We start from the raw sequence: 24,652 nt of genomic DNA on the forward strand, positions 1-24,652 counted from the left end.
GTGAACTAGGGCTTTTCTCTTTGGAGTGAAGGAGGATGAGATGACTGGATAGAGGTGTATAAGATGATAAGAGGCATAGACAGAATGGATAGCCACAGACATTTTCCCAGGACGGATATGGTTAATACAAGAGAATGTAATTTTAAGAGGGTGGTGAGTGTGTGGAATGAGCTGCCAGCGCAAGTGGTGCATGTGAGCTCGATTTCAACATTTAAGAGAAGTTTGGATAGGTACATGGATGGTAGGGGTATGGAGGGCTGTGGTCCGAATGCAGGTGGATGGGACCAGGTTTGGAATGGACAATATAAGCTGAAGGGCCTGTTTCTATGTTGTACTTTTCTATGATTCTATGATTGGAGGGAAGTATAGTGGGGATGTCAGAAGTAGTTTTTTTTTTACACAGAGTGTAGTGGATATGTGGATTGCACTGCCAGGTGGTGGTAGAGGCAGAAACATTAGGGACATTAAAAAAAAAACTGGATAAACACATGGATGAAAGAAAAATTGAGGGCTATGTGGGAGGAAAAGGCAGGATTAACCTCGAAGTAGGTTAAAAAGTTGACATTTTTGAGGCCAAAGGGCCTGTACTGTGCTATACTGTTCTATTGTCCTAGAAATGGACTCTTCCCATCTCCAGACTACTCCAGTCTGTCTCACCCCATAGTCTGGTCTTAAATAATTCCCCAGTTCTTTTGCTGCATCACTGCCTGCTGTGCCTTTAGTGGTGTGTCCCATCTCTCCACCAATAGGACTCAGGGGTTGAGGGCAAGGGGTTGGGATTCATTGTGTTTCATTCAACAAACTCAATTCAGAAGATGCAGACAAGCGTATGGTGTTGCAGTTTGGGAGGACAAACCAGGGTAGGACTTACACTGAGGAGTACCATAAAACAGAGGGATATGTGAATATAGATCTATAATTCCTTGAAAGTGGCAACACAGGTAGAACAGAGTCATAAAGCGAGCTTCTGGTACATTGGCCTTCATAAATCAATGCACTGAGTACAAGAATTGGGCTGTTATGTTGAAATTGTACGAGATGTCAGAGAGGTATAACTTGGAGTACTATTTCTGGTCACCAACATACAAGAAAGATATGAATAAGATTGGAAGAGTACAGAGAAGATTACAAGGACATTGCCAGGACTGGAGGTCCTGAGTTATAAGGAAAGGTTGAATAGGTTGGGACTATTCACTGGAGGGTAGGAGAATTAGGGGAGATTTGATAGAGGTATAGAAAAATATGAGGGGAAATGCAAGCAGGCTTTTCTACTGAGGTTGGGTGAGACTAGAATGAGAGATCATAGGTTAAAGGTGAAAGGTGAAATGTTTAATGGGGAAACTTCTACACTCAGAGGGAGGTGAGTGTGTGGAACGAGCTGCCACCAGATGTGGTTGATGCGGGTTTGATTTCAATATTTGACAGAAGTTTGAATACGCATATGGATGGGAGGTGTGTTGTCCAATTACAAGCTGATGGGACCAGGCAGAATAATAGCATAAAAGTTTGGCACAGATTAGACGGGCCAAAGGGTCTGTTTCTGTGTTGTAGTGTTTGACAATGCTCTAGAAGTACCATGGCTTTATTCTATTGGGGGGGGGGGGGGTGGCATGATGCAACTTGTTGTTAGGTTGCCTGATTATTCAGTGGGAGAAGACACCTATAGGCAGAGGAGATGTCAGCAAGAGGGTCTAGGCATCAGCTGAGCCAGGGAGATGTAATAACCAACAGGTTCCTGTCTATGTTCACTCCCCAGTGGGACAAGCTCGGGTTCAGCTGTCAATATCAACAGCCTGTGTCCCACCTGCTGGAAAACATGTAGGTAGATTTAAAATGTAGAAATAAACACTGTAAACAGCTACATACGACAGAGGAAGGGTGGATGTGGACAACCGATCCATGACCATCCATCGTGTGGAAGGTTTTACCGACAGACCTGCAAAGAAATAGGGCACGTTACTTTAAGTTACCATGTGAAGTCCATCAATGAAAAGTATTCAGGCACAGGGAAACCCGAATCAATAATAGGACTCAGAGATTATTCCATGTCTTCCGCCCCACTGGACTAATCAGCTCCCATACTGTAAACAGATGCCAAATTTTTCTACACAACCAAATGGCTCTGCTGACAAATTATTCCCCGTAGCAACACAAGTCAAGGTGTTACTGAATGATGAGGGCGTTTGGTTCTGTTCCTGCACCAATGTTCAGACGCTTAGCTGCTGAGATTAAACAAGCCCAGGGCTCGCTGGCAGCAAAAATCCTGCATAGAATACAAGTAGTTCTGCTAGAACCAGATCGTTGCAGTCCTCAGAAGCCTTAGAATTGGGTTTTAAAAACAATTGTGACAATGGGAAAATGGGGTGGGGGGGGGGGGGGAGCGAGGTGGTTAGCGTTCAGAGTTTCAGACTCAAAAAAAGTTATTTTCCATGCAGAATTTTCAAAAATAAAGGCACTTTAAATAGCTAGAAACACAGAAAACCCACAGCACAATACAGGCCCTTCAGCCCACAATGCTGTGCCGAACATGTACTTACTTTAGAAATTACCCAGGGTTACCCATAGCCCTCTATTTTTTCATGCTCCATGTACCTTCTTAAAAGACCCTATCGTATCTGCCTCCACCACCGTTACCAACAGCCCATTCCATGTACTCACCACTCTCTGCGTAAAAATCTTAGCCCTGACATCTCCTCTGTACCTACTTCCAAGCACCTTAAAACTGTACCCTCCAATGTTAGCCATTTCAGCCCTGGGAAAAAGCCTCTGATTCTCCACATGATCAATGCCTCTCATCATCTTATACAGCTCTATCAGGTCACCTCTCGCCTTCCGTCACTCCAAGGAGAAAAGGCCAAGTTCACGCAACCTATTCCCATAAGGCATGCTCCCCAATCCAGGCAACATCCTTGTAAATCTCCTCTGCACCCTTTCTATAGTTTCCACATCCCTCCTGTAGTGATGTGATCAGAACTGAGCACAGTACTCCGTGGGGTCTGACTAAGGCCCTATATAGCTGTAATAATACCTATCAGCTCTTGAAATCAATCCCATGGTTGATGAAGGCCAATATACCATATGCCTTCTTAACCACACAGACAAACTGCGCAGTAGTTTTGAGTGTCCTATGGACTTGGATTCCAAGATCCCTCTGATCCTCCACACTGCCAAGAGTCTTACCATTAATACCATATTCTGACATCATATTTGACCTACCAAAATGAACCACCTCGCACTAATCTGGGTTCAACTCCATCTGCCACTTCTCAGCCCAGTTTTGCATCCTATCGATGTCACGCTGTAAACTTTGACAGCCCTCCACAATATCCCCAACACCTCCAACATCTGTGTTATCAGCAAATTTACTAACACATCCCTTCACTTCCTCATCCAGGTCATTTATAAAAATCATGAAGAGAAGGAGTCCCAGAACAGATCCCTGAGGCATACCACTGGTCACAGACCTCCATGCAGAATATGACCCATCTACAACCACTCTTTGCCTTCTGTGGGCAAGCCAATTCCCCTTAGATCCCATGCCTCCTTACTTTCTCAATAAGCCTTTCATGAGATACCTTATCAAATGCCTTGCTGAAATCCATATACGCTACATCTACTGCTCGACCTTTATCAATGTGTTTAGTCACATCCTCAAAAAATTCCATCAGGCTCATAAGACATGACCTGCCTTTGACAAAGCCATGCTGACTATTCCTAATCATATTATGCCTCTCCAAATGTTTATAAGTCCTGCCTCTCAGGATCTTTTCCATCAACTTTCAACCACCTGCAACCTCCAATCCTCTGGAACCTCTCCCGTCCCCATTCATGATGCAAAGATCTTTGCCAGAGGCTCAGCAATCTCCTCCCTTGCCTCCCACAGTAATCTGGGGTACATCTCATCCGGTCCCGGTGACTTATCCAACCTGATGCTCCAGCACATCCTCTTTCTTAATGTCTATATGCTCAAGCTTTTCAGTCTGCTGTAAGTCATCCCTACAATCGCCAAGGTCCTTTTCCATAATGAATACTGAAGCAAAGTTTTCATTAAGTACCTCCACTACCTGCCCTGGTTCCATACTCACTTTTCCACTATCACTCTTGATTGGTCCTATTCTCTCACATCTTATCCTCTTGCTCTTCACATATTTGTAGAAAGCATTGGGGTTTTCCTTAATCCTGCTCAGCAAGGCCTTCTCATGACCCCTTCTAGCTCTCCTAATTTCATTCTTAAGCTCCTTCCTGCTAGCCTTATAATTTCTGGATCTCTATCATTATCTAGCTTTTTGAACCTTTCGTAAGCTTTTCTCTTCTTCTTGACTAGATTCCTAACAGTCTTTGTACACCATGGTTCCTATACCCTACCATCCTTTCCATCTCATTAGAACGTACCTATGCAGAACGCCACACAAATATCCCCTGAACATTTGCCACATTTCTGCCGTACATTTCCCTGAGAACATCTGCTACCAATTTATGCTTCCAAGTTCCTGCCTGATAGCTTCATATTTCCCCTTACTCCAATTAAATGTTTTCCTAACTTGTCTTCTCCTATCCCTCTCCAATGCTATGGTAAAGGAGATAGAATTGTGATCACTATCTCCAAAATGCTCTTCCACTGAGAGACCAGGTTCATTTCCCAATACCAGATCAATTACAGCCTCTACCCTTGTAGGCTTATCTACATATTGTGTCAGGAAACCTTCCTGAACACACCTAACAAAATCCACCCCATCTAAATCCCTTGCTCTAGGGAAATGCCAATCAATATTAGGGAAATTAAAATCTCCCATCACACGACAACTCTTATTACTGTACCGTTCCAGAATCTGTCTCCCTATCTGCTCCTTGATGCCCCTGTTACTATCGGGTGGTCTATAAAAAACACCCAGTAGAGTTATTGACCCCTTCCTGTTTTTAACTTCCACCTGCAGAGATTCAGCAGATAATCCCTCCATGATTTCCTCCTGTTCTGCAGCCATGACACTATCTCTGATCAGCAGTACCACACCCCCACCTCTTTTGCCTCCCTCCCTGTCCTTTCTGAAACATCTAAACCCTGGCCCTCTAAGTAGCCATTCCTGCCCCTGAGCCGCCCAAGTCTCTGTAATGGCCACAACATCGTAGCTCCAAGTACTGATCCACACTCTAAGCTCATCTGCTTAGTTCATGATGCTTCTTGAGTTAAAATAGACACATCTCAAGCCATCAGTCTGAGCGCATCCCTTCTCTATCACCTGCCTACCCTCCCTCTCATACTGCCTACAAGCTTTCTCTGTTTATGAGCCAACCACCCCTTCCTCTGTCTCTTCAATTCGATTCCCACCCCCTAGCAATTCTAGTTTAAACTCTCCCCAATAGCCTTAGCAAACCTCCCTGCCAGGATATTGGCTATGATTTGTTTTCAATGTATTTTGTTACTCCAAGATAAAAGTGCTTAAGGCTATATATGCTTCAGTCCTGATGAAGGGTTTCAGCCTGAAATGTCAACTGATTATTCCCCTCTATAGACTTTGCCTGTCCTGCTCTGTTCCTCCAGCATTTTTCTGTGTATTGCTCAAGATTTCCAGCATTTGCAGAACCTTTTGTGTTTAAGGCTACATATTACGTTGTTTAATAGAGATTGGCTCTGGTTCTTTAAGGTTGTTATAGCCGAGCTTGGTAATGGGTACAAGCTCCCACTAACTATTAAATGCTCCCAATAGCGTGCATCTCAAATAGCCTCTGACAACCAAGTCCAGCTCCCGGCCTTCATGCGTGACTTAGCTACTAAGCCTGGCGGAATCATTTCTACTGACAGGAGAAGGGGCAAAGGCGGGTTACCGGTGCCTTGCTTTGGGTAGATGGGGCTCGTCAGCTGTGGTTGGCTGCTCTTCTAGGAGAAGGAAAACTCTGATGTCAAACCTCCACTGCTTTGCAGCTAAACCCACTCATGCAGAAGGCTTCAGGAGTAAATCCCCAAGGGAAAACTCTGAAGCTAGAGTTCCTAAGGCAGTCCTACATTGCGTTCAGTGCTGACTGGCAACACCTGCCATGCTGCTGGTACCAGACCATCGGTCTCTGCCGTTTCTTTGGATTCATCAGATGCGTGGAGAGGAAGAGATTGCTACATGGGCACCAGCTTTTTCTCCATATTGTACTGCCCAGGCTTGTATATCTAGACAGCTAGGAAGCAATATCCACGGTGAACTCTGAATGGCGAGAGCCTTAGAGACGAGTTCCACAAGTGTCAATGGAAGCGACTGCTTGTCAATTTCCAAAGAAATTCTCTTAAGTGGCCTCCAACAGTGAAACCGGCAGCCTGTGTAGTTAAGAGACAATGATGTCTTATTACCTTGGGGCTAGGTCCTGATCAAAAATGTGTATTTGTAATAACCAATTTGCCTGCATAATACAAACAATCTCTAATCCATCAATCAGGTTATATGCAATTCACATTTTAAATGTTCTAGCAGAATTTTCTGTGAGTTAGGTGATCAGTAAGAAGAGAGTGGGACCATAGAGTACAGCCCAAAACAAGCTACAATTTTTGCACCAGGATTCAGACAGAATACTGCTAATGACAGGGTTTTCCACCAACACCTGCCTACTCATACCAACTACCATACTTGAACTAAGATAACTAGTGTGGACAATAACGAGACAAAATGCAGAAGTCATACAAGTCAGCAGATTTGGGCCCCTAATCTTAGAAAGGATGTGCTGAAACTGGAGAGGGTGCAAAGGAGTTCACGAAAATGATTCCAGGATTGAACAGCTTGTCATATGAAGAGTGTTTGACCCCTCTGGACCTGTATTCACTAGAATTCAGAAGAATGAGGTATGACCTCATTGAAATCTATCAAATGTTGTTTCCTATGATGGGAGAGTCTAAGACCAGAGGACACAGCCTCAGAATAGAGGGGCTTCCTTTTAGAATGGAGGTGAGGATGAATTTCTTTAGCCAGAGAGTGAAGAATTGGTGGAATTGCCACAGGCAGCTGTGCAGGCCAACTCTGTATGTATATTAAGGCAGATATTGATAGATTCTTGATTGGGCAGGGTATGAAGGGATACAGGGAGAAGGCAGCAGATTGGGGTTGAGAGGAACAATGGATTTGCCATGATGAAATGGCAGATGGGCCTAATGGCCTAATTCTGCTCCTATATCTTGTGGTTTTATGGTCTCAGTGATCAATTACCCCTAAGGGTTCTTTTACCTTAAGCTCTCTAATCAATTCTGGTTCATTGCAAAACACCTAATCAGAATAGCTGACCCCTGAGTGGGCTCAACCATGAGCTGCTCTAAAAAGCCATCTTGTAGGCATTCTAGAAATTTCACATTGGAATCCAGCACCAACCTGATTTTCCCAATCAACCCACATATTGAAGTCCGCAATGAAGATTGTAACATTGCCCTTTGGGCATGCATTTTCTATCTCCCATTGTTATTTGTAGGCCACACCCTTGCTACTGTTTGGGGATCTGTATACAACTGCCAACAGAGTCTTTTTACCTTTGCAGTTCCTTAGCTCTATCCACAATAATTCAGAACATTCCGACCATATGTCAACTCTTTCTAATGATTTGATTTCATTCTTACCAACAGACCACCACCGCTCTGCCTTCCTGCCTGTCCTTTCAATACCATGTGTATCCTTGGACATTACGCTCCCAGCTATGATTCAGTGATGCCGACAACATTGTACCTGCCAGTCTGTAACTCTGCTGCACGCATTCAAATGCAACACCTTCAGTCCTGTATTCACCCTTTTCGATATTGTGCACCTTTTACCTTGGATATGACAAATCTTTAAAAAGGTTCACCAGACAAGAGACAAAGAGACTAGGACTGAGACACTATTTACCTTCTGGCTACATTGGAGAAATATCCAACACACAAACACCTCCTCAGCAGCTCATTCTTGGAGCCACTGTACGTCTCTGAGGGAAAGTCCTTTCTCTGCAAATAACAACAGGGATATCATTCTGGAGTTGTGCCCAAAAGGATGAGAGAGCAAGAAGAGCAAGAGATGCAGTGGGAAAGGTGGAGGAGAAAGCATTTCAAATTGAAATTCAAGGAATGTCAACTCTTGGGCACTCGAACCTGTTTCATTTTCCTGAGTATCTCCTGGAGCTGGGTCTCCACACTAAACGCAGTCTTCATCGCTCGCCAGTGGAGCCAGTATTTTCGGCACCAGGAAGATGGGGAGTCACTGAGGGGGGGAATATCACACGTCAGTGACCAGAAATATGTGCTAGAAGTGAAAGAAACGTCCCCAACTTACATAGGGTGACAGCAGTAAACCAGAAGTCATTTGGAGATGATTCTGCTCAATTGTTCACACTTGTGACCCCAGAGACTAAGCACTAAGTCAATTCATGAGCTACATCACCCACTTCAGAGATATAAGCTTATAATTTAACCAGCTACTACCAATGCAGAACTGAGGAGGTGTTATGCTATCAGAGGTGCAATAGTCATAAAGATACAACACAGAAACAGGCCCTTCTGTCCATTGAGTCCCTGATCTCCATCAACCACCCACTTACATTAACACTATTTTTAATTTATTTTACCTTGGACTCATCAACTCCCCCAGATTCTCACTCACCTACAAATTCGGGATAGCTTACAGTGACCAACTAATCAATTAATGTGGGGTGGCAGAGTAGCAGTTAGAGTAACTCTTTAGAGAGATATGTACAAGATGTTAAGGGACATTGAAGGAGTGGACAGCCAGCCTCATTTTTCCAGGGCTCAAAGTCTGACCCTACGCCCCTGTCATGAGAAGTGGAAATGGGTTGAAGCCAGCCAACAGGGTTCTGGTGAAGCTATATAGGGCAATCTCCTGTACAGCATGATAGTGTAGTAGTTACCACAACACTTTACAGTACAGGGCAACTGGGTTCAATTCCCACTGCTGCCTATAAGGAGTTTGTACCTTCGTCCTGTGACTGCATCAGTTTCCTCCGAGTGCTCCAGTTTCCTCCCACAGTCCAAAGACTTGCTGGATGGTAGGTTAATTGTCATTGTAAATTGTTCTGTGATTAGGCTCGGGTTAAATTGGGGGGGTTGCTGGATGGCGTGGTTCAAAGGGCTGGAAGGGCCTATTCCGCACTTTATCTCAATAAGTAGATAAATTGTAGGAACATTGATGAACTCCAACCATACCATCGGCTTTGGACATTGGAGACAGGAGGTCATCAATGGCCTATGCTCCACTGGCAGCTAAGGGCTCAAGAAGAAGAGGAAGAAATGGGTAATGCAAGAGGCCTTAATTTTAAGGTGACTGGATAAGATTCCCTCTAACTTTTATATCTCCCAGTCCCAAGCTCTTCAAGAAGACCAAGCTGACCCACACTGCTCAGACTTCCCACGTTGGCCATACCTTGCCTTGCATGTCTTGAAGATGTTGAGTAATGTTAAGAAATCGTTGCTGCCACCAGACTCCTGGGCCAGCTGCTGGTGCCTCACCTCAGCTTCCTTCTGCTTGTCTGGGTTCCCTGTTGGGTCAAAGCACCGGACCTCAGTAGCTCAATAAGCCGCCCCATACTGTACAACACTGTGCAAAAGTCTTAGATATATATACATACACAGACATATGTAGACATATCTAGGGTGCCTAAGACCTTTGCATAGTACTGCAGTAATTTGATGTATTTTAAATAAATTTATATAATTTTATGTATTACACTGCACTACTGCCACAAAAAAACTAAACAAATTTCATGGCATATGTGAGTGATGATAAACCTGACTCTGATATGGGTCTCTATTGCGGACTGAGAGTGGGAAGGGGACAGGGAGAGGGGAAACACGGTTGGGAAAAGGGGGAGAGGGGAGGGAGCGGGAAGCACCAGAGAGACATTCTGTAATGATCAATAGACCAATTGTTTGGAATCAAATGACTTTCCCTGGTGTCTCAGGGCTGGGTGTGTCTGCACCCATGCCACTTGCTGCCCCAGTATTCCTCTGCCACTTGTCCCACACCCTTCCTGTGGCACTTCACCCTCGCCATTCCCAACATCCTTTGTTCCTGGCACAATTACAAACTCGCTCTCTGCTCCATGTGGGTGGATACCGCACTGTTACGCTTACAAAGATTGTACTGCTCTGTGCTCAATGATCCAACCGGTCAAGCCCCATAAGACTTCAGGGTCCCTTCATTGGCTACTTCTTGGGTTAATACCAAAGATCAGAGTCTGAAGGTACATCAGAAGTCCAGAAGTTGAAGTCTGATAGCCCAAACCCTGGGTCTGCAAGTCTGAAGTCTACTAGGGAAGTTAAGAGTCCTGATGTCCATGTGTCCACTGGAGGCCTATCCTAGGGCTGGAGGACTGCCCATGTGGGTTGTATGGAGGAAAGGGGCTTCTCTTGCTGTTGTTGTTTCGTTGCTTGTTGTGTTCTGTGTTGTTCTGCCGAGCATCATGGGTATGCTATGTTGGTGCTGGAATGTGTGGTGACACTTATCGACTTCCTCCAGCTCATCCCTAGGTTCTGCCAGTTAACACAAAGTGTATTTCACTGTATGTTTTGATGTACATGGGATAAATAAATGAATCTGAATCTGAGTTTTTCACACAAGGCTCTAACACTCACTAAGGTGTCTTCCAGAGTGGTAAACACTATTTTTCACACAAAAAAAGTTAGGGAATCCAAACCAAAGGGGCTCAGCCAAACCTTGCCTGGACCTGTCCAACCCCAATGCATACATACAGCTGCAGTCACTCGACAGTGATCACGACTTGTAACCTTGTCTGATCCAGGTCCACTTTGAACCAAACAACTGAGGATATCTGTTGCAACACTACTGTCACCCAGGTTCAGCTGATAACAATGCAGGCTCTATCTACCAAAGTTCATCAGCTTTAACTGGAATCTCAAGGCAATTGCCCTCAAGCAAAATCACTGTTGAAGCAAATAATGTACGCTCAGTGGCCACTTTATTAGGTAACTTCTGTACCTAATGAAGTGGCTGCTGAGTGTCTGTTCTTGGTCTTTTGTTGCTATAGTCCATCCACTTCAAGGTTCGAAGCGTTGTACATTCAGATATGCTCCTCTGCACACCATGTTGTAAGACCTGGTTATCTGAGTTACTGTTGCCTTCCTGTCAGCTTGAACCAGTCTGGCCATTCTCCTCTGACCTCTCATTAAAAAGATGAATTAGCCCACAGAACTGCTGCTCAATGGATTTTTTTTTGCTTTTTACACCATTCTCTGTTACTGTTGTACATGAAAATCCCAGGAGATACTCTAACCACACTGTCATGCACCAACAATCATTCCACAGTCGAAGTCACTTAAATCACATTTCTTCCCCATTCTGATGTTTGTTCTGAACAACAGTACAAAGATCTGACCATGTCTGCATGTTTTTATGTATTGAGTTGCTGCCATGTGATTAGCTGATTAGATATTTATATTAACAAGGAAGTGTACCTAATAAAGTGGCCTCTGTGTTGGGCTAATATAATAGCAGTTTGCTGTCATACTTAAGAAAGAGCAGACTATCACACATGTCCTGCCAGACAGTGATTTAAGATCTGCTCCAATGACCCGGATCACTAATATATAGTGGTACTCAACTACTGGAAATACAGAAAAACTGGATGAAGAAGCTTAAACAATTAAACAAGGTAGAGTCATAGAACACTACAGCACAGAAACAGGCCCTTTGGCCCATCTAATCTGTGCCAAACTGTTATTCTGCCTAACCATCCGTCTCTCACTTGGACCATAGCCCTCCAAACTTTTCTATCCATATACTTATCCAAACTTCTCTTAAACATTGCAATCAAACCCCCATTCACTATTCCACACTCACACCATTCTGAGTGAAGAAGTTCCCCCTTGTGTTCCCCTTAAACATTTCACTTTTCACCCTTAACCTATGACCTCTAGTTATAGTCTCACCCAATTTCAGTGGAAAAAGCCTGCTTGCATTTACCCTATTCATATCCCTCACAATTTTGTATCCCTCTTATCAAAACTCTCCTCATTCTCCTATGCTCCAGGGAATAAAGTCTTCACCTATTCAACCTTTTCCTGTAACTCCGGTCTTCAATTATAAAATAGATTATAAAACAGAATTATTCAAGAGCAGGAGATTCTCTAAGTGACCTGGACTATGTTCTTCCCCTCAATCAATCAAAACTAAGATTAAAATGGCCAACCATCAGAATAGTCTGAGTGTACACCGTGTAAAATGGCTGACACCTTCACTTGTGTATCAGTGACAGCGAGTGCATTGAGAGTACATACTAAAGTGCGGTACAAACCATTTCAAGAACTGCCCCTCTTACCTGGTCGAATGAAAACATTTTCCACAGAGAGCATCGCAGCCACTGGAAGCAAAAGGCGCTCACAGTCCAGTGCAGCTGCTTTAATTAGAGCCCTTGTCATAGGTGGTGGGAGAGGAAATTCCACCATCAGCTGCCCGAGTTTGGTCACACAACCTGCCCTGAGAAAGGGAAGGGGAAAGAAATGACCAGTAAAATCTCTGCAAAGACCAAGACTCCCTCAGCCCTCTCAGGTGAAGGTTAAAAATCCATTAGACCACTGTGAATATAACCGTCATAGGCCACATGGTTACACCATAAGGCCAAAGACATTATAAGAGGAATCCAAGCAGACTACAGCAATGGGGTATGAAACTTCCCCTACCCAGTATCCTGTTAGGAAATGTACAGTTGTTGGATAGCAAGATTGAGGACCTGAGGGCAAGATTGCTGCATTGGAGGGAAATAAGGTACTGCTGCGTTTTATGTTTCACAGAGACATGGCTCACTCCAGACATGAACGATTCACAATCAAACCCGATGGCATCTCGACAGAACAATGTACCGAACTGCTGATTTAAAGAAACCATGATAAACACCTTATGGTGCTCGGACACAATGGTCTTGTTGCACTCTTATTCTGCCTGATCTGGAGCAACTAATGATTAAGTGTCAACCGCTCTACTTACCAAGAGAGTTCTCCTTCGTGACCCTGACTGCAGTTCACATACTGCCAACAGTCAATGTTAAGCAAGCGCTCAAGGTACTGAATGCCACCATCAGCAAACAAGAAACATCCTACCCAAGTGCCTTTTAAATCATTGCCAGGAGCTTATTTGAAAAAACTCTCTACCCAATTATCATCAACATATCATTTGCAATATCAGGGGTTCTAACACATTTGAACAACATTATACTAATATAAGGTACACCTATTGTTCGATCCCTAAACCACATTTTAGGAAATCTGATTATTTGGCTGCTTTGCATACAGGCGGAGGTTACAGGGCAATGAAGAGGTAGAGCAGTGGCTATCGGAATGCCTGGAGTTGGTAGACTGGGCCGTATTCAAGGATTTATTAGAGGATCTGAACGAATACACCATGGTTGTCATGGACTTTATAAAAAGAATCATTCAGTCATCTCCAACCAGGAGCCCTGGATGAATCATGAGATTTGCAATTTGCTGAAGGCCAGATCAGTAGCATTCAGATCTGGCAACCAAGTAAAATCAAGAGGTCCAAGTATGATCTACAGAAAGTCATCTCACATGCGAAGTGGCAATTCTGGACTAAACTTGAATCACTGAAGAATGCTCGACAGCTGTGGCAGGGCTTGAATGCTATCACCTCTTATAATGTAAAATTAAGCAACATAGGTGACAACAAGGTTTTGCTCCCAGATGAGCTCAATGCCCTTTATGCTCACTTTGACCGTCAAATCACGGAGGCAACCTTCACAAACTCCCAGAGTCCTCGATGACCCTATGATTTCAGTCTCTGAGGTCGACGCACGAGTTTCTTTCAGTAGGGTAAACCCATGGAAAGCATCCGGATCAGACGGGATACCTGCCCAAGTATTAAAGGCCTGTGCTGGAGTGTTCACTGAGATCTTTAACCTCTCACTTTGGGAGCCTGAGGGACCAAGCAGACTTCAATTATACTGGCGTCTAAGAAGTATGTGATAACCTGCCTCAATGACTATCATCCAGTACCACTTACATCCATAGTGATGAAACATCTGGACAACAAAGATGCATACACCAGATGCTCTTTATTGACTACAACTCAGCATTCAATACCATCATCCCCTGAATACTAATCAATAAGCTTCAAGCCCATACCTCCTTGTGCAATTGGATCTTCAATTTCCTCACTTGCAGACCCCAGTCAGTTCGGATCGGCAATAATATCTCCTCCACAATCTCCATCAGCACAGATGCACCACAAGGCTGTGTGCTTACCCCCTGCTCTGTCGCTTTATACTTATGACTGTGGCTCAGCACAACTCCAATACCCCATATTCAAGTTTACTGACGATACCACTGACATAGTCAAATCAAAGGTTATGATGAATCAGCATATAGGAGGGAGATTCAAAATTTGGCTGAGCAACCTTTCACTCAATGACAGCAAAACCAAGTTGTGGTTATTGACTTCAGGAGGAGGAAACTGGAGGTCCATGAGCCAATCCTTATCGGATGATCAGAAGTGGCAAGGGTCAGCAACTTTAAATTCCATGGTGTTATCATTTCAGAGGGCAGGCCCTAGCACATACTGTAAAATGTAATTACCAAGAAAGCACAGCAGTGGCTCTACTTCCTTTGGAGCTTGCGAAGACTCGTTAAGACATCCAAAACTTCGACAGACTTCTACAGATGTGTGGTTGAGAGTATATTGACTGGCTGCATCACAGCCTGGTATGAAAATGCCAATGCCCTTGAACAGAAAACCCTACAAAAAGTAGTGGATATGGCCCAGCCCATCACAGGTAAAGACTTACCCACCCCCGAGTATGTCAACATGGAGTGTTGTCACAGAAAAGCAACATCCATCATCAGCGACCCCCACCACCCAGATCATGCTCTCTTCTCACTGTTGCCATCAGTAAGGTGGTACAGGAGCCTCAGAATTCACACCACCAGGTTTAAAGAAAATTACCCCTTAGTCATCAGACTTTTAAACCAAAGGGGATAACTTCACTGAAATGTTCTCACAACCTATGGACACATTTTCAAGGATTATTCATCTCATGTTCTCAATGTCTATTGTTTATTTATTTACTATTAATATTTCTTTTTGTATTTATAGTTTGCTATCTTTTGCACAATGGTTGTCTGCCCTGTTGGCGAGGTCTTTCATTAATTCTGTTATGGTTACTGGATTTATTGAGTATGCCCACAAGAGAATGCACCTCTGGGTTGTATATGGTGACGTATGTGTACTTTGATAATAAATTTACTTTGAACTTATGTTGGCACCCAGAGCGTGGTGCCACTTGCGGGTTGCCTCCCACACATCCTCGGACTGTGTTGGTAATTGACAGAAATGATGCATTTCACTGTATGTTTCCATATAAAGATGACAAATAAAGCTAACCTTAAACCTGTAAGGGGTTGATGAAGGCAGGTTCAATTTGCTTCAAATCTGCGTTATATGGGAGGGATTAACAGCAAATAATGATTTTTTTAATTTAAAAGGAAACATCATAAATATAACAGATTACTTAGTAAGAGAATTGTAACATGGTGGCGTGGCTTATTGTCCTTTAGATAGTAGTCGGAGGTTGTGGGCTCGAACCCAACTCCAGGGCACATCCTGTGCAGTATTGCTGGGAGCAACACAATATATTCTTCTGACAGGTTGCCTAAGTGACTGGGTCTCTCATTCACCTACCTGTCAATAGCGTCATTCTGGTAAAGCTGTTTCAGTGCCTCCAGGATGTGTCTCTCCTCCGGCCTGTCAAGGTATGAGAACCTGGAGAGCAACCAGAAGATCCTCAATTAGGAGGTGAGAGACTGCACCTCGATCAACGATGGGCTGAACTGCAGACTGATGGAGGAAAGGTTCACCTTAAGTTTAATTGAGTTGGCCTCAAGAGGGACCAATATCCTTGCAGACAGGTTTGCTAGAGCTGTTGCGGAGGGTTTAATCTAATTTGGCAGGGGGATAGGTATTGGTGTGATAGGGCAGTTGGTGTACAACTAGATGCAGTGTCGTGAGATTGTGAGGAATAACAGGCAGACAATAGGACAAAATTGCAATCAGTGGGATGAGTTTAAATGTAACATGGGAGCAAGTGCACACAGTAAGGTAGATGATCTAGTAGCAATGTTAGAGATCGGCAGGTATGACATTGTGGGCATCACTGATTTGTGGCTGAAAGAAGATCACAGTTGGGAGCTTAACATCCATGGATACACACTGTATTGAAAGGACAGGCGAGCAGGCAGAGCGGGTGGGGCGGCTCTGTTGATAAAAAGTGAAATCAAATCCTTAGAAAGAGGTGACATAGGATCAGAAGATGTAGAATCCTTGTGGGCAAATGGGACTAGCTTAGATGGGCACCTTGGTCAGCATGGACCAGTTGGGCCAAAGGGCCTGTTTCTGTGCTGCATAACTAAGTTGCTAGCTGCAAGGATTATCAAAGCGGAGAAAATGTGACAGACCTCGGTATAGGGGCAGAGAGTTTGCTGCAAAGGAGAACTCCTGAACTTAGAAAAGCAGACAGGGAAAGGCCATGAGACGGAAGAGCAGAATTAGGCCATTTCGCCCAGACTGCTCTACCATTCCATCATGGCTGATTTATTATCCCTCTCTACTCCACTCTCCTGCCTTCTCTCCATAACCTTTGTGCCCTTGAAAATCAATAACCTATCAAAGATTCAAAGCACATTTATTTACATTGTATGCATCAAACAATCCTGAAATCAGATTCCCCCACAGACAGCCACAAGACAAAGAACCAATCCGTTCAAAGAAAAACATCAAATCTATCAAACCTCCGCTTTAAATATACCGAATGACTTGGACTCCACAGCCATCTGTGGCAATGAATTCCACAGACTCACCACCACCAGGCTAAAGAAATTCCTCCTCAAATCTGTTCTAAAGGGACATTCTTTATTCAGAGACTGGCCCTCTGGTCCTAGACTCTCCCATTATAAGAAACATCCTCTCCACATCCATTCTATATAGGCTTTTCAGTGATTGGTTTCAATTCTCCTTTGTTCTGATGAATAAAGCTCCAGCCTGCTTGACTTTGCTCTATAGCTCAGTCACTCCGATTCTGGCAACATCCTTGTAAATTTATTCTACACTCTTTCCAGCTTAATGGCAGCTTCCTTGCAGTAGGGTGAGCAAATCTGAGCACAATACCCCGATGTGGCCTTGCCAACATCTTCTGCAACTGCAACATCACACTCCCAACTTCTATACTCAACACCCTGACTGATGTAAGCCAACGTGCCAAAATCCTTTACCACCCCGTCTACCTGTGAAGTGCCTTAAAAAGTGTAAACTCGAGAGATTTGGCAGAAATCCAAAGCAACACACACAGGATTCTGGAGGAACTCAGAACGTCAAGCAACATCTACGGAGAGGAGTAAACAGTGTTTCAGCCGAGACACTCCATCAGGACTAAATACTTGGTCTGCTTCACATTTCATCCCTGCGTAGAATTACAAAGGCAAGACAATGTCCATCCACCTCTGAGGAAGGCAGTGAAAGAGCAGAAATTGTATCTGAACCACGTTACCCAATGACATTGTTGACACCAAGGCACTTGAGGGTAAGGATCACCGATGTTAGACTAACTCTCTGGATCTCTGGGACCATGTGATCTGGCATGCACTTCTCCCAGAATTCTTTGCTGTAGATCCGATAACACTTTCCAGCAGACGTCCTCCCAGCTCGACCAGTCCGCTGCATGGCCTCACTCCTGCGGAGGTAACAGGAGCAGTTAGGCTTTGAACTGGAATAAAACTATTATCTTCAAAAGCCTTGGCACCATACTGAGCGCAAATAGTTGCAAGTAAGGTTAGAGTGGTGATTGTAAAGCTTTAGCTCTTAGAGGCTTCCGTGAAGAGACTTCACTCAGAGAAAGCAAAGCTCAAGTTTATTTCCTTCTCTTCTTTATATCTGCTCAGATCAGTTGAGGTGACAGGCAGGAGAGGGCAATGGTCCTCTTGCAGGATGAGGGAGCTGGAATTGATAAACTTCAGATCATTCCAGAGGCTGAAGGGGTGATAGGATGTATAGAGAGGTAGTTACGCCCAAGGTGCAGGATGCAGGTAACTGGGTAACAGTCAGGAAGGGAAAAGGAGTTAAGGAGCCAGTGCAGAGACCCCTGTGGACATGCCCCTCAACAACAGGCATATCAGTTTGGATACTGTCGGGTGGGGGAATGAGCTAACAAAGGAAAGTCACAGAGCTTAGGTCTCTGGCACTGAGTCTGCCTCTGTGACTTAGAAGGGAAGGGGGAAGAGAAGAGGTACACTGTGAAGATAGGGGATTTGTTAGTTAGGGGAATGGACAAAGGTTCTGTGGGCGAGAACGAGATTCCCAGATGGTATGCTGCCTCCCGGGTGCCAGGGTCCAGGATATCTCAGATTGAGTCTCGAGCATTCTTAAGTGGGAGGGTGAACAGCTAGAAGTCATGGTCCATGCGGGTACCAATTACCAGGGTAAGACAAGTGATGAGGTTCTGCATAGGGAGTTAGGTGCTAATTGAAAGGGCAGGACTCCAGGGATGTGATCTCAGGACTACTACCCATGCCACGTGCTAGTGAAGCCAGAACTAGGAAGATTATATAGTTTGATATGTGGCTAAGAAGTTGGTGTAGGAGGAAGAGCATAAAATTTCTGGATCATTGGTCTCTCTTTCAGGGAAGGTGGGACCTGTACAAAAGGGACAGTTTGCACCTGAACTGGAGGGGCACTAATATCCTAGTGGAAAGGTTTGTTAATGTTGAACCATAGGGTTTAAACTAGAGTTGGAAGGGGATGGGAACCACAGTGCCAAAACAGAGTTGTGGAGGCGGATGTTGGTAAGACCTCAGACAAAGTTAGGAATCTAAAGGTTTAGCGTGGTGCAACAAAATCGAAAAGGGTGAATACTGGACTGAAGGCGTTGTATCTGAATGCGCGCAGTATACAGAATAGAGTAGATGAACTTGCAGCACAGTTGCAGATGGGCAGGTATGATGTTGTCTTCATCACTGAATCATGGCTGAAAGATTATAGCTGGGAGCTTAATGTCCAAGGATACACATATCGAAAGGATAGGCAGGCAGGCTAAGGGGGCGGTGTTCCTCTATTGGTAAAAAATAAAAACCACATCAATAAAAAGGGGTGACATAGGGTCGGAAGGTAATGAATCACTGTGGATTGAGCTAAGGAACTGCAAGGGTGAAAAGACTCTGCTGGGAGTTGTATACAGACCCTGCAAGCAGTTGTAAGGATGTTGCCTACAAGTTACAATGGGAGATAAGAAACTGCATGCCAAAAGAACAACATTACAATAGTCATGGGCGTCTGCAATATGCAGATAGACTGAGAAAATCAGGTTGCTGCTGGATTACAGGAGGGGGAATTTCTAGAGTGCCTACAAGATGGCTTTTTAGAGCAGCTCGTGGTTGAGCCCACTCCAGGATCAGCTCTTCTGGATCAGGTGTTGTGCAATGAACCAGAATTGATTAGAGAGCTTAAGGTAAAAGAACCCTTAGGGACAAGTGATCATAATATGATTGAATTCACCCTGAAATTTGAGAAGGAGAAGCTAAAGTCAGATGTATCGGTATTACAGTGGAGTAAAGGGAATTACAGAGGCATGGTAGCAGTTGGCCAGAATTGATTAAAAAAGAACACTGGCAGGGGTGATGGCACAGCAACAATGGCTGGAATTTCTGGAAGCAATTCAGAAGGCACAGGGTATATACATCCCAAAGAGGAATAAGTTTTCTAACAGAAAGATGATACAACCATGGCTAACAAGAGAGGTCAAAGCCAACATAAAAGCTAAAGGAGGGGATATATAAAACAAAGGTTAATGGGAAGTTAGAGTATTGGGAAGCTTTTAAAAACCAACTGAAGGCAACTAAAAAAGTCATTAAGAAGGTAAAGGTGGAATACAAAAGTAAGTTAGCAAATAATATTAAAGAGAATACCAAAGGTTTCTTCAGATACATAAAGTATAAAAGAGAAGCGAGAGTAGATACTGGCCTGCAAGAAAACGATGCTGGAGAGGTAGTAATGGGGGACAACGAAAAGGAAGACGAACTGAATAAGTATTTTGCATCGGTCTTCACTGCGTAAGACACTAGCAATATTGTGGAAGTTCCAGCTGGCAGGGGGCATGAAGTGTGTGAAGTTACCAGAGAGAAGGTTCTTGGGAAACTGAAGGGTCTGAAGGTAGATAAGTCACCTGGGCCAGATAGTGTACAGCCAGGGTACTGAAAGAGATGGCTGAAGAGATCATGGAGGCAACAGTAATGATCTTGCAAGAATCACTAGATTCTGGAATGGTTCCGAAAGACTGAAATATTGCAAATGTTACCCCACTCTTCTAGAAGGGAGAGGCAGAAGAGAGGAAACTATAGGCCAGTTAGTCTGACTTCAGTGGTTGGGAAAATATTGGAGTCGATTATTAAGGATGATGTTTCAAAGTACTTTGAAGCATATGAAAAAATAGGCCATAGTCAGCATGGTTTTCTTCAGGGAAAATCTTGCCTGACAAATCTGTTGGAACTCTTTGAAGAAGTAACAAGCAGGGTAGACAAAGGAGAATCAGTTGATGTTGTGTACTTGGATTTTCAGAAGGCCTTCGACAAGGTGCCACACATGAGGCTGCATAACAAGCTACATGCCCATGGAATTATAGGAAAGAATCTAGCATGGATAAAGCAGTGGATTACTTCCTACAAAGTGAAACCCAGCAGCATGAATGACAGCATTGCTTCATTACCAGATGAACTGAACGCCTTCTATGCCCACTTTAAAAGGGAGAACACAACTACAGCTGTGAAGATCCCTGCTGTATCTGATGATCCTGTGATCTCTGTCTAAGAGGTCAATGTCAGGCTGTCTTTAAAGAGAGTGAACCCTCACAAGGCGGAAGGTCCCGATGGAGTACTTAGTAAGGCTCTGAAAACCTGTGCCAACCGACTAGCAGGAGTATTCAAGGACATTTTCAACCTCTCACTGCTACAGGCGGAAGTTCACACTTGCTTCAAAAAAGCAACAATTATACCAGTGCCTAAGAAGAATAATGTGAGCTGCCTTAATGACTATCGCCTGGTAGCACTCACATCAACAGTGATTAAATGCTTTGAGAGGTTGGTCATGATGAGACTGAAATCCTGCCTCAGCAAGGACCTGGACCCATTCCAATTTGTCTATCACCACAACAGGTCAATGGCAGATACAATATCAATGGCTCTCCACAGGGCTTTACACCACCTGGACAACACAACACCTACATCAGGATGTTGTTCATCAACTATAGCTCAACATTAAATACCATCATTCCCACAATCCTGATTGAGAAGTTACAGAACCTGGGCCTCTGTACCGCCCTCTGCAATTGGATCCTTGACTTCCTAACCAATAGACTACAACCTATGCAGATTGGTGATAACATATCCTCCTCCTTGACGATCAACACTGGGGTACCTCTGGGGTGTGTGCTTAGCCCACTGCTCTACTCTCTATATACACATGACTCTGTGGCTAGGCATATCTTAAACACCATCTATAAATTTGCTGATGATACAACCATTGTTGGTAGAATCTCAGGTGGTGATGAGAGGACGTACAGGAGCGAGATATGCCAACTAGTGGAATGGTGTCTCAGCAACAACCTGGCACTCAACGTCAGTAAGACAAAAGAGCTGATTGTGGACTTCAGGAAGGGTAAGACGAAGGAACACATGCCAATCCTCATAGAGGGATCAGGAGTGGAGAAAGTGAGCAGTTTCAAGTTCCTGGGTGTCAAGATCTCTGAGGATCTAACCTGGTCCCAACATATCAATGTAGTTGTAAAAAAGGTAAGACAGTGGTTATACTTCATTAGGACTTTGAAGAGATTTGGCATGTCAACAAATATACTCAAAACTTCTATAGGTGTACCATGAAGAACATTCTGACAGGCTGCATCACTGTCTGGCGTGGGGTGGGGGGGGGGGGGTGCTACTGCACAGGACTGAAAGAAGCTGCAGAGGATTGTAAATTTAGTCAGCTCCATCTTGGTTACTAGCCTACAAAGTACCCAGGAGATCTTCAGGGAGCAATGTTTCAAAAAGGAAGTGTCCGTTATTAAGGACCACCAGCACCCGGGGCATGCCCTGTTCTCACTGTTACCATCAAGTAGGAGGTACAGAGCCTGAAGGCACACTCAGCGATCCAGGAACAGCGTCTCCCCCTCTGCCATCCGATTCCTAAATGGACATTGAACTGTTGGACACTACCTCACTTTTTAAAATATTCATTATTTCTGTTTTTTGCACGTTGTTTTAATCTATTCAATATAAACATACTGTAATTGATTTACTTATTTATTATTATTATTTTAATTTTTTTCTTCTATATTACATATTGCATTGAACTGCTGCTGCTAAGTTAACAAATTTCACATCACATGCCGGTGATAATAAACCTGATTCTGATTATTGGCAGGAGGTGAAGAGTGGGAATAAAGGCAGCGTTTTCTGACAGGTTGCTGGTGACCAGTGGTGTTCCATGGGGGTCTATGTTGGGACCATTATATGTCAATGATTTAGATGATGGAATTGGTGGCTTTGTTGCAAAGTTTGCAGACAATATGAAGATTGGTGGAGGGGCATTTAGTTTTGAGGAAGAAAGAGAGGCTACAGAAGGACTTAGACAGATTAGGAGAATGTGCCAAGAAATGGCAGATGGAATACAGTGTCAGGAAGTGTATGGTCATGCACTTTGGTAGAAGAAATTAAAGGGTTGACTATTTTCTCTTTCAATATTTTTATTAGTTTCTGTATAAAGGAATACAGAGTACAAGATATATATTATAAGTCAAAAAAAGCACCAAATATATTGTATTAAAAATACAGTTACAATCACAAAACCCTGTATTCATAAAAATTAAATTAAATCGTAGACTATTTTCTAAATGGAGAGAAAATACAAAAAAACTGAAATGCAAAGGGACTTGGGAGTCCTTGTGCAGGATACCCCAAAGGCTAATTTCCAGGTTGAGTCTGTGGTGAGGAAGGCAAATGCAACGTTAGCATTCATTTCAAGAGGACTTGAATATAAAAGCAAGATGTAATGCTGAAACTTTTTTAAGCACTGGTGAGGCCTCCCTTAGTGTATGGCGAGTAGTTTTGAGCGCTTAATCTTAGAAAGAATGTGCTGAAACTGAAAAGGAGATTCACAAAATGGTTCCATGACTGAATGGCTTGTCATATGAAGAGCATCTGATGGCTCTGGTCTGTATTGAGAAGAATGAGGGGTGACCTCATTAAAACCTATTGAATGGTGAAAGGCCTTGAAAGAGTGGATGTGGAGAGGATGTTTCCTATGGTGGAAGAGTCTAAGACCAGAGGGCAGAGCCTCAGAATAGAGGGGCTTCCTTTTAGAATGGAGATGTGGAGGAATTTCTTTATCCAGAGAGTGGTGAATCTATGGAATTCTTTGCCACAGGCAGCTGTGGAAGCCAAGTCTTTATGTGTATTTAAGGCAGAGGTTGATAGATTCTTGAATGGACAGGGCATGAAGGGATATGGGGAGATTGGGACTAAGAGGAAAATTGGATCAGCCATGATGAAATGGTAGAGCAGACTTGATGGGCCAAATGGCCTAATTCTGCTCCTATTATGGTCTTATGGCTTTATGGCTAATTGCACTGAAGTCCAGACACTGTTTTTAACTTTCATTTGGATTTTCTGTACAGAATCAGGTTTTGTTATCACTGACATCTGTCATGAGATTTGCACTTTTGCGGCAGCATGTCAGTGCAAGGCATTAATGTTGCTATGTTACAAAAATAATACTATAAAAGATGAATAATGAGGTAGCAGACACACAGACAGGATTTGGTTCATTAAATTAATATTCAAAAGGTGTGATTGGGAAGGGAGTTAATCATAGGGACATGGAATGTGTTTCAGCCCTACTGGTTCATGCTGACTAAGATTTCTACTTGCCTGCTTTTGGCCCATATCCTTATAAACTTTTCCTATCCATATTTGGGTGGCAGGGTGGATATATATCTTTACCAAAGGAGGTGTAAGGCGCACCTTCCCTTCACTAGCCTGCAGCTTGCCCTTGGGCAAGGTGTAGTACTTGCTCAGCCCCCACGCCCCTCCGACCAGGTTCACGTGAAGCCACAGGAGCAGGTGGTGGATGGTCATATGAGCAGTGGTACATATCGCAAGTCCTGGTTATGCGACCACTGACGCCAGGCACACAATCTCTGAAGAGTATTGACAATGGCTGGGATGGCTGTAAAGGCAATGCCCAGGAGAAAGCAATGGCAAATGACTTCTGTAGAAGAATCTGTCAAGAACAATCATGGTCATCAAAAGACCGGAATTGCCTACATTGGTGGTCCCCGACCAAAGCAAAGCATGTGCTACCGGGCCGCGAGGAAACGATATGATTTGTCGATATGGAACGATATGAGTCAGCAGCACCTTTCCTCATTCCGTCATGCCCACTGTTGAATTTGAACGCACACGAGGTCACTACGCACGCGAAGTCATTACCCACGCAAGGTCATCAGTCGCCTAAACGCAGTGATACCCTCACGCCAGGGATCACTGGTTGGCCTCGCGCGGCAGGTGAGAAGTGCCGTTGAAACTGGCTTGGAGCGTAGACAGATGGGCGCCACCTCTAAACCTGTTTAGCACACTGAATGT

The 24,652-nt window shown here is 43.9% G+C and overlaps 1 protein-coding gene across 3 annotated transcripts in view; it reads right to left on the reverse strand.

Annotated features, from left to right (window-relative positions):
* The window catches only part of dhx40 (DEAH (Asp-Glu-Ala-His) box polypeptide 40), a 47,249-nt gene that overhangs the window by 2,301 nt on the left and 20,296 nt on the right, over positions 1-24,652 (reverse strand). For all 3 annotated transcript variants that reach the window (XM_073053149.1, XM_073053150.1, XM_073053151.1), the window contains exons 9-15: positions 17,518-17,700; positions 15,657-15,737; positions 12,286-12,443; positions 9,372-9,486; positions 8,087-8,195; positions 7,848-7,942; positions 1,867-1,936 (exon numbers count right to left, since the gene is read on the reverse strand). In XM_073053149.1, coding sequence (XP_072909250.1) covers positions 1,867-1,936; positions 7,848-7,942; positions 8,087-8,195; positions 9,372-9,486; positions 12,286-12,443; positions 15,657-15,737; positions 17,518-17,700 — 811 coding nt within the window. The remainder of the gene's footprint in view (positions 1-1,866; positions 1,937-7,847; positions 7,943-8,086; positions 8,196-9,371; positions 9,487-12,285; positions 12,444-15,656; positions 15,738-17,517; positions 17,701-24,652) is intronic.

The sequence above is a fragment of the Hemitrygon akajei genome, chromosome 8 (assembly GCF_048418815.1).
Source record: "Hemitrygon akajei chromosome 8, sHemAka1.3, whole genome shotgun sequence".
Taxonomy (NCBI): Eukaryota; Metazoa; Chordata; class Chondrichthyes; order Myliobatiformes; family Dasyatidae; genus Hemitrygon; species Hemitrygon akajei.